The 15,486-nt window shown below is 44.9% G+C and overlaps 1 protein-coding gene across 4 annotated transcripts in view; it reads left to right on the top strand.

Moving 5' to 3' along the window:
• The window catches only part of DOCK1 (dedicator of cytokinesis 1), a 520,609-nt gene that overhangs the window by 315,469 nt on the left and 189,654 nt on the right, over window positions 1-15,486 (top strand). For all 4 annotated transcript variants that reach the window (XM_057736106.1, XM_057736108.1, XM_057736105.1 and 1 more), the window contains 2 exons: window positions 3,503-3,604; window positions 10,642-10,736. In XM_057736106.1, coding sequence (XP_057592089.1) covers window positions 3,503-3,604; window positions 10,642-10,736 — 197 coding nt within the window. The remainder of the gene's footprint in view (window positions 1-3,502; window positions 3,605-10,641; window positions 10,737-15,486) is intronic.

Genomic DNA, 15,486 nt, shown 5'->3' with positions numbered 1-15,486 from the left:
CTCTCCTGCACTGTTGGTGGGAATGTAAGTTTGTACAGCCACTATGGAAAACAGTTTGGAGGTGCCTTAAAAAACTGAAAATGGAACTACCATATGATCCAGTAATCCCACTCCTGGGCATATACCCAGAGAAAACCATAATCCCAAAAGAAGCATGTACCATAATGTTCATTGCAGCACTATTTACAATAGCCAGGACATGGAAGCAACCTAAATGCCCATCAACAAATGAATGAATAAAGAAGATGTGGCACATATATACAATAGAATATTACTCAGCCATAAAAAAGAATGAAATGGAGCTACATGTAATGAGGTGGATAGACCTAGAGACTGTCATACAGAGCAAAGTAAGCCAGAAAGAGAAAAACAAATACCGTATGCTAACTCATATATATGGAATCTGAAGAAATGGTACTGATAAATCCAGTGACAGGGCAAGAGTGGAGATGCAGATGCAGAGAATGGACTTGAGGACACGGGGCTGGTGTGGGGGGCGAAGGGAAAGCTGGGATGAAGTGAGAGAGTAGCATAGATACAGATACACCACCAAATGTAAAATAGCTAGTGGGAAGTTGCTGTGTAACAAAGGGAGATCAACTCGATGATGGGTGATGCTTTAGAGGGCCAGGACAGGGAGGGTGGGAGGGAGTCATGGGAGGAAGGGGATATGGGGATATATGTATAAATACAGCTAATTCACTATAGTCTACCTGAAAAACTGGTACAAGAGTGTAAAGCAATTATATTCAATAAAGAACTTAAAAAAAAATAAAGATACTGGCCCGCACGGATGGGACTTCATTCCAAAGGACAGGGAGAGCCTTTCTGTGAAATTTGAGAGGCATATTACCTCTTTCCTAGTGGTGTCCAAAGCATCAGCTTAGAAAATGGCTGAAATAGCAAGATATACTTCCTCTCAGAAAGACTGAACAGTACAAATTGCTTCTGGAACATTCCCTAGGTTAAGTAAAGAGCACATGTTCGCCTGCTGGCCATCTGATCTCTGACTCATGGTGACGACCTTCCTCTGTCCCATTCTCTGGGCTACTCCAATCAGTCCCCATTGCAGTTAAATAAGATGCCATTTCGTGGCCCTCACTGTGACATTCTAATCCAAAGAGAAGGCTTCCCGCCCGGCCGTTTAAATATTCCCAGGACTTGTTTTACAGAAACTGCCACGTTCTCTTCAGCTTTTCATTTTCTGCACTGTGTCAGTTCCCCTAGCCTTGGCCTTGCATGTCCTTTTCAGCATTCCATGGCAGTCTGCTCCGTGAATTAAGTCCACATCACCTGGTTGAGTATCTGGCTAGACTCCAGATGTTCTGAGTTTTTTTGTTTGTTTGTTTGTTTGTTTATTAATATCACTCAGTCCTTATGCCCTTTGCATTTTCAAGACTACTCTGGGGTCTTCCTTTCTTTCTACTTTCAACTTGCTACTTTAAGTCCAGTACATAGTTCTATTGCTTTGAGTTATACGTAGCTGGCTCTGTGATTTCAGTGATTCTAATTTGTTAGTCTCTATTCTTTAACTCCTTTGACCTTCAGAAATTAATTCGAGCCCCTGTTAGGTGAATGTTGACTGACACAGGCCTTTTCTTGCTCTAGAAAAGCTCCCTGTCTAGTACAAGAGGAGCCCAGGTCACAGCCAGCTTGGTCAGGATAGAAATTGGGACACTGTTTATGGCCACCGTTCCAGTTCCTCATCTTCTTCCCCGCTTTCTCTGATGACCACAGAAGTGCCGGAAATGAGTCTCTACTTCATGTTGGCCATTGGCAGCGACCTCAGATTTCTCTGAAAAAGAATTAAAATGCATGTGCAGATAAGAGGAAAATTAGCTCAGCTACTAAGCACACCCACCTTGTAGCCAGTGTGCTGGGTTCCCAGCCAGTTTTCCATGTTCACATCGAGAGGGGAACACCTCTCAGCCTCAAGTTTTACGACCTCTAAGATGGGCCCAGAAGAGACTCTGGTGTGATCGAATGAGTCCTTGGTTCGCACGGCCTCAGCATAGCGCTTGACACGCTGTAGTCGATCAACGTGTAATATCATGAAGACCCAAAGCTGGCATCTCATCAGGAGTAAAGAAGATACCAAGGCGGCTTCTCTTGAGCTCAACGAGATGCCAAATATTTATATATTTCAAAAGTTCATATTCATAGGTAGACATTTTGCCATTTTACCAATCCTTCCTCCAATGAAAAACAAGCATTATTTAGCTCTTTCCCTGAACACCGACTTGGAATCTAAATTTCAGCAATTATCATCCTTCACAAATAATTTACATTTCTGGGCAGATGGAAGATACCTTATTATCATTATTTTATTTGTTCAACTTATGTAATGCATCCTCTGAGGACTCATTTGGAAGCATATCTGTATGTTATAGATATAAAATGGATCAGAAAAAATATTGGACTTTTAACATTTCACTATAGCATGTGCATTCAAAATTAATACAAGAGATACTTAGGCATTCAAATACATTGCTTGTAAAAGTAGAGTTAATAAAAGAATGCAATTTGTGAACTCATTTAATAAGGCAAAATTAGGGACATGTCTCAAAGTATGTCTCATCCTATAATTTTACCAGACTTGTGCTGGCTTAATGGGGGAAAAGGTATGTCCTATGTTTCTTGAAATGTCATTACTTTAGGGGAAAATATTTAAAAGCGAGGCAGGCTTTTAGGAAGTTGTTAGCCATGAACCACAGAAGTGATACAGTCCTGCTAATGGCGACAGGACTGCTGACTACTTAACCCCCTGCTCACCCACTAGACCAAATGCCCCTTGGTGTGTCTACACACACACAGGTGCACAGACCTGCACATGCAAACACGTCCATACCGACAGCCACTTCTCTTGCTAGGCGCTCTGGTCCCTTACTTTCTCCATGTCTTGATTTTGTTTGGTGGTTTCTTTTTTCCCCTTCTTTTCCTTTCCTGTCGGCTGTGTCTGGTATGAGAAATTCCTGTCTCTCCCACTTTACATTCTGATGAGGCTGCTTTCTTCTGCATAGTCTTCTCCTGGAGGAGAATTGGACCATAAGTCATTGTGGAGTCGGTGGTGGTTGCCTCCAAATTGGCCAAGGGGGGTAGGCAGATTTTGAGAAATAAAAGTCCCCTCTTTGCCACAGCCCCAGAGGAGGGTCTGCACTCACGCTTTGCCTGATAATAAGGGCAGCAACTTTCCAGCGAAGCCGAAACACAAGTGGTGGTGATCTCAAGCCTGTCTTTCATTGCATGTATTTAATGCAAAATATTTCAACCTTGTTTTTTTCCAGACTGGACAGTCATGTATCAGGAAGCATTTAATGTAGTTAGAGAGAAGAAATGTGGCGACAGAAAAGATGGTGAGGCCATCGTGACTGGTCAGTTAGCTGGCCAGCCTGGCCCCTGGCTTCTCCTTGATGGGTTTGACTCCAGACTCTTAGTTTACATCAACTTTTCCCACGAAGCTTGTTCTCCCCTCATCTAATTGTATCTTCTGATTTGTTTACAGGGAAACTTCGTGGCCTGTATGACAGCTATTTTACGACAGATGGAAGACTATCATTACGCCCATTTGATCAAGACTTTTGGGAAAATGAGGACCGACGTGGTGGTGAGTGTAACTTTGACTTTCTATAACCATGTTCTGAGGCCCGCATTTTAGGCAAAATGCTGATGTGAATATTTCCACTTGCAATATGATTTTGGACTTGCCTCCACTAGATTTCAGAAGCCACCAGGGATGGTCTAACTAAAGGCGTGTTTGTGAGAAGAGAAGGGTCGTGGCACAGACTCTCCTCTCGTGCTGGCCTGGGCAGTGACTCAGGGTGTCAGCCCAGACACACCTCTCTTTTTTTCTTTTCTCTCCCATGCTCTGTGGTTGCGGAAAATTTGGAGATGTTATCCGTGGAGAGTCTGTCATTAAGTGCTGTTCACTTATCGATTGACTTTCAATCGCAGAAGCCAGGGAGCATTTTCAACCTTAGACTGTGCTCCGTTATTAATTAGCTCTAATCATGGGAGCGCATTAGCATTTCTCGAAATAATTCTCTAGTCATCCTCAGTGAGACTGTGATGCAGCTTAATTAGGAGAAGTACAATAGAGAGGAACTTGTCCTCAGGAGCTCCGTCCCTAATGAGCTGACATCGCAGAGCCATATAGCAGGTGACCTCTGCAAAGCTGCAGTCAGTGTGTCTGCAGAGTTCGCGAGTAGACAGCCACCTCGATGCTCGTGTCTGGGAGCACGGATTCCATTTCTGAGGCCTCTAGATTCCTAGAGACCACAGCAAGTTCTACTAGTGTTTCCAGAACAAGGTCAGTTTCACTTTACATCAGTCTTATTAAGGGATGAGCAGAAGACAGTGCATTTAAGGCTTTTTTTCAAAGGATTAATTCTAATAAAAAAGCTTGCCTTATAAATTGTTGCCGCTGTGTGTGTGTGTATTCATGTGCATATGTAAATTTGTGTATATAATATGTAATATAATAAGTGATCATAAATATATATTTTCAATTTCTAACGATACAAAAATGGATTTATACTTTAAAATCATAGCAATTTTCCTTAAATAAAAGTCAAGGAGCAAGAATGTGTATGTGTTTGTGTATCTCTGTGTTTAGTTTTTTTTGTTTTGTTTTAAATAATAACGAGCGGTTTAATGTAGGGCTGTACTCACGTGTGTAATATATAATCACATGTGATTCTATCCCGTGATTCTCAGCAGTCCTGGCATGGTGAAGTCAGATTTGCCATGTGAAACATTTCATGCCTCATGTTGGATCAGGGGAAGGATAGCTGTAGCCAAACCTTTGTGAACAATTTCCTAGACCACAGTTTAGGCTGAATAATAAACTTTTCAGAATGAGAAGCATTACCCATGCTGAAAACTTAGGACTCCAATTTATTATTTGCCCTTTATCAGAATAGTCACATGATCAAAATCATATGATATGTGTAAACAGTGAAAAATATTTAATCTGAATTATTCAGTGGTGCTGTGGATAGGGAAGCTTCAGTATATTGTGAGAAGTGATTATACAAAATGATGTTTAAAAATGACTGTAATTTGCTGAATTCCAAGTGTGTACCCTCTCTCCTTGCACAGAGCAGATCATCAGATACTTGTTACATGTTGTGGTCCTGATTTCCCAAGAGATTTTGTTTCCTTAGACACAGTAGTTCAGAATATCAGTTATTTGCAGACGATTTGATTTCTGTTATAAAATGGCATTTGTGGTTTGAATATCACAAATCCATACTGCAAGGACTGTAAACCTTTTTTATTGTCATGAATCTGTCAGCACCTTTGTAAAATGTATTCCTATCTACTAACTATACGTGGAGAGTATTTGACTATTTTTCTACTTGAACAACCGCTCACAAAACTGAAAGATCATTTTTGATGAATAATTGGGAGTTAATTAGTAATGCAATGTGCGAAGAGCCTAGACCATTTTCTCAAGACTACTTCCTTGTAAGAAGTGCTACTTCAGGTTTTCAAATTTAGCCCTTTCCTGGTTGGATGAGTCATTCCCATACAAAATCACAGTTATTATCCACACCAAAGTCACAGGCCTCAGAGCTTGTACTTTCACAGTCTCTCAAATGGCCCTTTGGACGCCAAGATGGTGAGAGAATGGAGCACCGCATGAGATGGAAAGACTAATCCAGGAAAGAAAAAGGATGGATATGGTTGGCCCAAAACTCTCCCATAACAGAGGCAGTCCCTTTCGGGTGGTGAGCCATGCGGGGTCTTTAAGTTATTCTGCAGTGGAGGTGCCGGCCCGAAGAAGGGGCTGCCAGTTGTCCTGTGTCCGAGTCACGGAATCAGGACCGCAGGTGGAGAACTCGCTCGGTGGCCACGGTAAGATGGGAGGTGACGAGGAGGACCCTGGACCTTCCCGGGGAGCCTGTTGTCTTGACGCTTGTCCCAAATTCCCACTAAATGGCCCTAAAGGAATGTCTTGGAGTGACGGAGTGAATAATGACTTACCCAGGAACAGTGTAGGTAGGAGTGAAGCTTGGTGGTTACCGGTTGAGTGAATGCGGGATACAGAACAGCGAAGGCTGAGACAACCAGGCTGCAGGGTCCCTCTCATCTCCGAGGAGGACCCGGGGCAGCCACAGGCTCCTGTGCATCCCTGCCTCTTCCTGTGGCCTCTCCCAGTTCCGTCCACTTGTAGGTTACTTAGGGAAGCCCGGTCAGGAAGCCCTGTGAGCTCTCAGGGCCTTCTTCCTGGATCTCCCTCCTGCCTCCATTCAGCTTCCATCCCAACCCCCTCTGAGAATCCTTACCTGACACCTGCCTTGGCCTCACCAGGTGGATATTGCCCGTTGCCCCTTCCTTTGTACCTTGTCCATCCCAGTCAACCGTCGGCCCGTGCTGGGGTGGTCCAGGGTGACTGCTCACAAATGCAGTGTGGTGAGGATGCTCACGGGGATTAGGAAAGCAAGAGTGGTTGCCAGGTGACTGTTCTGGCCTCAGAAACATTCTCCTGTCGGGGGGGCCTGATCTTAAGGAGCCTTGAATTCCATGTGGAACAGCCACCAAAGGGTGATTTGCAAGCCTGTGTAGAGAATGTCACGAGTGGGAGGAGGGGCCTCGCACTGAGCATCCATTTCTTTATTCCTTGCGACCATTCCTCGCAGATGAAGCTTCATTGAAGACTCTCTCCGCTGGATGATGAGTCTGGGGGTGCAGAATCCTTTTACAGTGAATTCACTCAATAGCGCTTTATGGGAGGCTGACTTTGTGTTAACAAGGCAGAGGAAGTGACAGCAGGCAACGCAGACGGGTCCTGCTCCCGTGGCCCCCAGTCCAGTGGAGAATATCACAGGTAGTCAGAGAGTCCTGCAGATAACCCAGGTTATCCATGCTCCCAAAGGATGGTCCTTGTAAAGCAGCCAGACTGGACCAAGTCAGGTGGTCACGAAGCCTTCTTTGCCAAGGAGGGGACTGTGGACTATTGAGGAATAGAAGCAGAGGACTGTGGGTGGGGGAGTAGCAAGAGTACCAGGGAGTGAGGTGGGCCCAGAGAGGCATCAGATTGATGCTGGGGCATCAAACTGCACAGGACCCCATAGGTCATGCAGAGAGGCTGTGTGTTTTTCTGCTTCTTTGGTTTCCATTTCTCTGTCATTTATTGGCTATTTTCCCCAAATTATTTAAAAGTTATTTTTAAAGCACTTACTTTTTGAGTAAACTTTTTATTTTGAGATAATTGTAGAGTCACGTGCAGCTGTAAAATATAATACAGAGCACCCCTGTATGCTTCACCCAGTTTCTCCCAATAGTAGCATCTTGCAAAACTGTAGAGCAGTATCAAAACCAGAATGTTGACTGTGATATAGTCCACTGATCTCGTGTTGAGATCTCGTGTTGAGATCTCGTGTTGAGATCAGTGGTTGTACACTGTCCTCTATTTATTATGGAAAACTTCAAACACACAGAAAAGCTGAAAGAATAGTACAGTGTGAACCATTATTCCTATCATTTGAATCCATCAGTTGCAAGCATTTTGCCGTATTTCCTCCCCTGTGTGTCTCTGTACCCCTTTCTATGTAGACAAATCCCACAAGTATGTGACAAACATGTAAGTGGTTCAGCAAATATCTCTCAAGGATGAAGACAATATCCAATGGCCTTATTGCCTTCCCAGAACATAGCAATCATCTCTTCATAGCATCTACATTCAAAATTTTCCTCAATTCCCCCCAGTTTTGTTGTCTTTCATTGCAGACTTTCTCAAATCTGCACCTAGTCCAGATTCACCCCCCGTGCTTGGTTATTTCTCATTAATCTCTTTTTTTCTAGAATAAGTTCATCACCTTGTTTTTCCTTCCCTTTCATGGCATTGCTTTTTAAAATTTTATTTCATTTTTCTTTTCTTTTTTTTTTTTGATGTGATAAAGCCATTAGCTTTGCAGACTCCCTCCCTCATTCTGGAATTTTTGATTGCTGCCTTGTGTGCAACTTTGTTTCTGCAAATTTCTGTGTCCTGCAAACTGGAAGCTTGATCTGAAATTCAAGTTCACCCTTTTGGCAAGCAGGATAGACGTTGTTGTTAAGCATTCCCTATTGTGTCTGTTGGGAGGCTGGGCGTGCCAGGCTGACCACTACTGACGATGCTGGGTTTGATCAGGTGGTTTAAAGGGAGCAACTGTCAGATCTCTCTGTTGTGAAGATACATGGTCCGTAAAGATTATCACATAATCTTTTGGTAACGCTTTGGCATCCACAGAAAACTGGCAAAGGTCCTGTCCTCTAGCAACTTTTCATCTGATGAGTTCAGCATCTGTTGATGGTCCTTGTCTGGAACATTTATTTCTTTGACTGAAGAGACTGGTGACTTCCTTCTGAGAACCAAGACTGTTTGGCTTTAATCTAAGAACATTGGGAAGCCCCTGGGGACATAGGTTCAGGGAAATTGGGGAATGGTTGGTGCCTTGATCAGATTTGTAATTTGAAAAGGTCACTCTGGGTAAAGTGTGGGGACCAGGAGAGGCAAGAATGACCATAGGTAGATGGGCTAGGAGTCCCCTCCGGTAGTCCAGGTGAAAAAGGATGACCAATTAACCAAGTGGGTGGGGACAGGGAAGGACAGCAGCAGGTGGTTTTACAAGAAGAAGATTTTGCCTGTGGAATACAGCGATGGCTCCTGGTATAGCTCTCCACTTACTCTACGAAACATTCTGTGAATAATCAAACTAAAAATGCTGCAGGAACAGATTGATGTAAAATGATGAAATCTTCACAAAATATCCCATCTTAATCCTCCAACTCACCTTGTTGACTTGGAGTTAGCAGTTGCAATAGTCTGTTCAGCCTCATCAGCTCTTCTAGGCAAATGCAGTGGTGGGGATCACCGCCGTGGCTAGTACATTATGCAGACCGACAGGGAAGCCTTGCAAAACCTCATCTCCCACAATCTGCAGCATTTTGTTTGATCAGCAAAGTACCAGCAGTTAACAGCTGAGCCATACTAATGAAGTATGGGACTGTGTTTTCTAGAGAAAAAAAAAAAAAGAGAAAAAAAGGAGTTGGGAAAATATGCTTCTCTTCCAGAATAATAAAAACCAGACCCTAGATCTCAATTATTAGGCTTTGAGGAGTGATCAGCAAGAAAGCCAGCAATTCCATGCAAATAGAGATGTGACTAAATTACGGCACTCAGATGGCAAAGTAGGCAACCTGGTCATTAAAATGTGAAACTCTTGACAAAAGTGGGGAAACTTAAGTAGTGAAATATGAATTTCGGTTATTAAACTGGGGAGAGAAACTGTTCCTTGTTTCAGGGGGCAGCTAGGACACCCCTGCTCACAAGCCCTGCTGGCCAGGGCTCCTGTGGGCAGAGTTTGGAGGACATGGAGCTGACGGTTCCCTCTTGACTCTGCGCCCCATCCTAACCTCTCCTGCACTGGAGGCCTCTATTGTGAAAAGGGTGATCACATTTGTTCCTTGAGTTTTTATTCATGGGAGGGGGTTCAACAAACCCCTCCCAAGGCAGAGGTGACTCGTTGTAACCTGGCATTGCTGTTAAGGTTGCAGAGGAAGTGTCTTTGAATGTCAGTTTATTGCTGCTGTCAGATGGAAGTGGTGTCTCTTTGCAAGGAGTTCTTGGGTAGAACTCTGTGCTGGGAATTGCTCTCGTGGCTGCTTAAATTCTGTACACCACCTTGGTCTTCACAGCCATTGCACCTAATTATGAATCCGTAGACTGAATGAATGAGAAACATCCACTCATTTGGCCATCTCTGACTATGACCTCATTTTCCTACGTGAATTCTCAGTTGCCTGTCCCTTTCCCACCCAGAGCTTGAGACAGCATGCGTCCTGGACTGCTGGGATGTATGATGTTCAGGATAACCGCTTGTTTTGTTCAGCTTAGCTCAGAATAAGCACTACACTGTCAGATTCAAGAAATCCTCCCACTTCTGATAGGCACAGAATGGACCCGCTAGGAAAAGGGAACCCCTTTCTGATGCCAGGAGCAGTCTAACTCGCGTGGAAGCAGGGTCGGGCAGCAGGGTACCGCTTGTGAAATGCAGGGGACCATCTAGGAGACAACAGAGGCGATTTGATGATACCACATAAAAGAGTTTGGCAACGTGACTGCTTGCTCAAATGGTTTACTGAGAGCTGAATAGGTGCAGGTGGTCAGGAGTTCCTGTTTGAGCCTTTCATCTGTTAAATTACATAAGAAGAAGGGAAGAATAATAATACTGTGTATTCAACCCGATGGGCCCTGTTCATAATGAAAAATGTGTGTAGAGTAAATATAAGACACAGCTATACCCTGCATGTTATATTTGTTTAAAAATGTTTCCTTTAAGCACAAAGAGTATGAATATATATTTGTAACCTTTGGGGATTCACTGTGACTCTCAGAGAGTCATGCCCAGAGGCTGTCTATTAATATGTCCTTGAAAAAGTTCTCCAGGACAGGTGGCGCTCAGGCAAACAGAAGGGCAGAAGTGTAATACCCACCTCCTGTGAAATACATCTTCATTACTTTTTTGTTTGTTTTCATTCAGCTGGAAAAAAAAAAAAGAAAAAGAAAGAGGTCATTTATGATGTAATTATTCCAGGGGGCATTGGTTTTCACCTTTTTCCAGGTGGGCTGTTTCAATGTTCTGTTTTTTATTCCAGGATTTCCTGATGGAAACATTCATCATGTTTAAGAACCTCATCGGGAAGAATGTCTACCCATTCGACTGGGTAATCATGAACATGATGCAGAATAAGTGAGTACCGGGGAGGGCTCTCCGTGGCCAGGTGCCCGCTTCGTGTCTGGTGGGGTTGGAGTTGTTGCCTGGATACCGTGGGGGCTCCCACAGCCTACATGGTGCTCCCCTTTCTGCAACACAAATGGCTCTTTGGAGAAATGGGCCTGGAGATTGGACGCTTTCCTTATGCCAACATGGGGCTCTGGGGCTGAGAACTTGGGTTCCAGACCCCCTGGAGAAAACAAACGTGAATGTCGTCCGCCCTTCCCTTCACCTTGGTCAAGGGCATCCGTTTGCCATCTAATTTTAACCACATGTGTTTATTAGCCAAAGCGATGCTCAGCAATATGGGAGTTTTTTGAAAAGTGTTTGCATTTCACATATTTCAGCTTAAAAAAATCATGAGCATTTTCATCCTCCTGATTAAATATTAAACATATGCCTTGTTCATCATCTTCCTGTGAGGACGGTTGGTTAATTTTCTAGCACTTGGGTTTTATAATTTCTGTAAGCGCTGACACAGATCATGGGGTTCTCCATCGCATGCCGTTTCTAGAAGGAATTTCTGTTGACTTCTTTTTTCCCCTTCTTTCCTGTTGCATTTTTATGGAGATGATTGTGGGCTCATAGTGAGTGCATTGGTAAGAAGTAAGACAGGAGAGCTTGTGTACCCAGGTTCCCTTGATGATAACATTTTTCAAACCCGTAGCATCAAACTACAAGCAGGGAGCTGACATTGATACAATTTACCCATCTTCTTCAGATTTTTCCAGCTTAACTTGTACTCCTTAGTGTTTGTGTTTAGTTTCTTGTGATTTTTTTCACATGCGTGTGTTCTCAAATGCGCCCTCATGGTGAGAACACTGAATGTTTCCTTCCCCACATGGGTCCCTCTGGTTCCCTATTTGTGGCACTGTCCCTCCTCCCCTCCCCCTCTGCCTTCTGTAATCCCTGGAAAGCACTAATTTGTTCTCCATTTCTAAAATTTTGCCATTTCAAAAACGTTATATACATGGAAGCATATAGTATGTAACCTCTTGGGATAATTGGCTTTTTCCCTTTCACGCTGCCTAATTCCCTCGAGACTCATTTAAGTTGTTGTATCAGTGGTTTGTTCCTTTTTGTTGCTGAGTAGTGTCCCATGGTATGGATGTACAATGGGTGGTTTAACCATTTTTACTGTTGAAGGACGTCTGGACTGTTTCCAGTTTGGAGCTGTTACAAATATATCTGCTGTGAACATTCCTGTACAGGTTTTTGTGTGAACTTAAGTCTTCATTTCTCTGGCACAAATGTCCCAAGATGCAGATGCCAGATTGCAGGGTAATTACATGTTTAGTTTTATAAGAAACAGCCATACTCTGGCTGTACCACTCTCCATCCCCACTGGCCGTGTAAGAGAGACCCGGTTTCTCTGCATCCTCGCCCGCATCTGCTGCTGTCACCATTTTTTATTTCAGCCCTTCTGGTAGACATGTATGAATGATGTCTCGTCGTGGTTTTCATTTACATTTTCCCTGATGCCTTTGCCTCTTTTGAATGATTTTGTCCACCTGTGGATAAGCTCATAGCAGCAGGGGCTTTTCACTGTGCCTTTTCTGAGTGATGCTCCTTTCCGGGACAGCAGGGATGTCATCGGCCCTGGTTGCCATAAGCTGCGGATTCTGAGCAGGCTTCTGCGAGGGCTGAGTCTGAGTGAGGGTTGTCCATCTAAAGACACATGTTGCTGTGACTGAGACCTCTTTCAGCACATCAGACAGCATCAGAGGCTCAGGAGCGGCACCTCACAGCTGGAGACATACACGTGGCGTGGGGCTCAGAGCAGGGGTCGCGGCCTCGGCCTCTGGTGTTTCCACCTGCTCTCTCTCGGGGTCTGGATCCTCGCCTGGAAAGCGCCGAACTTTGAGCACGAGGAGTCTCTTCCTTTTGCTCTGTCGGGATTAACTTCTGAGAGGGACAATTTAGACTGAGTCTGGAGAGCCGCAGTGTTCATGTTTTAGTGGTCTATTTGTCGCATAAGACAAACGAGCAACAGACAAAACCCGCTGTCCTGGATCTGGAGGAAGACTCGGCTTCTCCTTGCTCTGCTGGATGCTGTAGCTGAGAACGACAGACCCATCCTTGCCGGCGAGCAATGTGATAACTCGGGGCCTCTGCGTTGAACTAGACCCGCCAGATAAACCTTGCCACGTCAGTAGTGAAACCACAGACTCTGTTACTCTGCTGAGCAGAACTAAAGGCGTAGGGCTGCCAGGCAGCCAGGGTGCGGTCGGGAGGCAGTGGGTGTGGACGCGTGACCCCACATGTGGACTTGGCCGGCGCCGCATCTCCCCTGCAGAGTGGCCGTGTGCTGGCAGCCAGGCTGTGCCTTCCACACCCTGGGGACACAGGTGAGGGAGGACTGCTCCTGCAGAGGTCAGGTGCCATCTGTTCTCAGCAGTGGTATGACTTGGTGACCCCATTCTCAGGGGTCCCACTGAGGTAAACGGTCACCCCGTCAAGGATGGTGTGGCCACTTTATTTTGCGGCTGTTTTGATGATGATGGAGAGTCTGTTTTCAGTTGTACCCTTATGGTCGCACCATTTCCTCTTCCTGCAACTGCGACTTCTGCCTCCTCCTGCCAACCCTGAGGTATCTGAGCCCCTCCCAGGACCTGCATGTGGGTGAAAATCACGTGCTCTGTGACTCACAGCATGGAGTGAGGACCTCAGAGATTCCTTCTCCAGGGACCCTGTCCAGCTTCTCCCCGGATGTTCTGTAGTTCCCGGGTTGAGGAGGTGACTTGACTTGTGCTTGCTGGAATTGTGCATTCCCTGCACACTAGAGCCAACCTTATCCCTGCATCCCTCCTCACGTGCTGCTCTGCAGGGCGCAGTCACGTGACAGACATGCAGGTGTGCTGTGGCATCTCAGACCCAAGCCTTTGCATCTCGGCCACGGGGAGAAGAGTTGTTGGTAGGGAAAGGCAGCTCTGCAAGGGAGAAGCCCCAGTTTCTTGTGTCCTCTTACAGGCAGATGCTGGAGACTTCTGAGGATAAAGTCTTGTGTCAGTGATGATAGAATTAGGGCAGGAGCTGGAAGTCCATTCTGTTCTCTTGGGCAGTGTGCACGTAGGCTGCAGCCCGAAAAGACATCGCCATGAGGGAAACGCTCAGAATGTAAAATCCCTGTGGTTTATTTTATGTTGTATGTAAAATGCTGTAGGAGCTGTCTCATCAAGAATTCTAGTGCTCTGAGGCCAAGTCTTCCAGCCGACAGCATTTCTTCCATCAGAACTTCCTAAGGAGGAGCTGCGTGTGTGTGTGAGCGTGTGTGTGGTGTGCGTGTGGACATGTATATGGATGTTTGTGCGTGCATGTGATTGTGTGTGTACATGCACATGTGTGTTTGTGTCTGTGTATGTGTGTGTGGGTTTGTTGATACCAAGTGAAGACACTATCATTTGCAGAGATTCTGACTCTGAGAAGCTGCAGCCAATCCGCCTTCCTCTCAGCTGACATGCTCTGCAGGCACAAGGTCCTCAGCCACTGTGAAGAGCAGAAGAGTAGACCACGAAGGAGGCATTTTAGATGCTGATCCAAGTTGGAGCTGTGATCCTTGTAACTTTTGTTCTTACATCTCACGGCCTCAAAATGTTGCCCCTTCTGTTGAATAAATAATATTGGGTTTTAGAAGCTGAATCAGTCAGGTGGTTGAGGAAGATATTGTTCCCGTGCAGCCAACTAGGTAACATTTAAAGCTATCTTAAGACATCTGGTTGGTGACCCTTTAGTTTTCTTTAACATCCTTGCTTAAATGCCAGTTTCACAGTAAAGAGCTCATCTCCTTTTTCTTTTAACACACGCATTCTTTGTGATGCGTTGTGTCTGCATCCTCGGGCTGAGGGTGAGCTGATATGTAAGCTTTCCACGTGCCAAGCACTTCTGTGGGGAGACTGCAAGTCATCATGTCCTTAATACCCTCAGCAGCCCTTTGAGACAGCTGTTGTTTTTATGCCCACTTTACAGATGGGAAAGTTGAGGCACAAAGATTTCTTAACTTGCCAAAAGACACACAGCTAGGAGGTGGTAGGGCCAGAATTTAAAGAGCCCATAGCCTAAACCACCCTGCTGCCTTGAGTATGCCTTGTGTTTCCCGAAGAGAGTGTTTCATTTTGTTTTTAATCCTTATGTCTTTAAAATACAACTTTTCTGCAAGATTTACTACTTACCTGAGTGAGTTTTAAGCACGGAAGTCAAGATGTTCCTACTTGGCTTTTTGGTGCCATTAAAATCATATGCTATTACAGAGGATCACATCCACTACTGAGCTCTGTGGGGTCCTGCTGTGAGCTTTTAAGACAGAATTTCACTCCTATTGTAATATAATGACTTTCTATAGAAATTACATAGATACCACATAACACTGTTTCTGTGTCAGGGTCTGTTTGCCCTTTTTATTCCTATAACTTGAGAGCTTGCTGTCTTACCTGTTGCCAGACTTGGCTGCTCCTCCTCCTCTTGGCACACATCAGAGACTTCCTTGCCTCCTTGGGAGAAGCAGTGATGTCCAGAAGCTTCCGGAGTCTGTATTTAAGTTTTTATGGCACAGCTGGACATCCAGTTTTACCACCTACGGCTTAGAAATTGACAAAATCAGCCTCCACGGCCCCTTAAATATTCGTGTGCTTGTTCAGCTTTGCCTCTGCAGATGGACTGTTCTTCAATCCATGGGGCTTGTAAAATGTAATTAAAGACAGCATCTATTAGTTTTGGGCCAACAGCTTGT

This window comes from Hippopotamus amphibius, chromosome 5, assembly GCF_030028045.1.
Source record: "Hippopotamus amphibius kiboko isolate mHipAmp2 chromosome 5, mHipAmp2.hap2, whole genome shotgun sequence".
Taxonomy (NCBI): domain Eukaryota; kingdom Metazoa; phylum Chordata; class Mammalia; order Artiodactyla; family Hippopotamidae; genus Hippopotamus; species Hippopotamus amphibius.
Note: the sequence above shows the minus strand (reverse complement) of the source record. Positions and strands in the feature narration are given on the sequence as shown.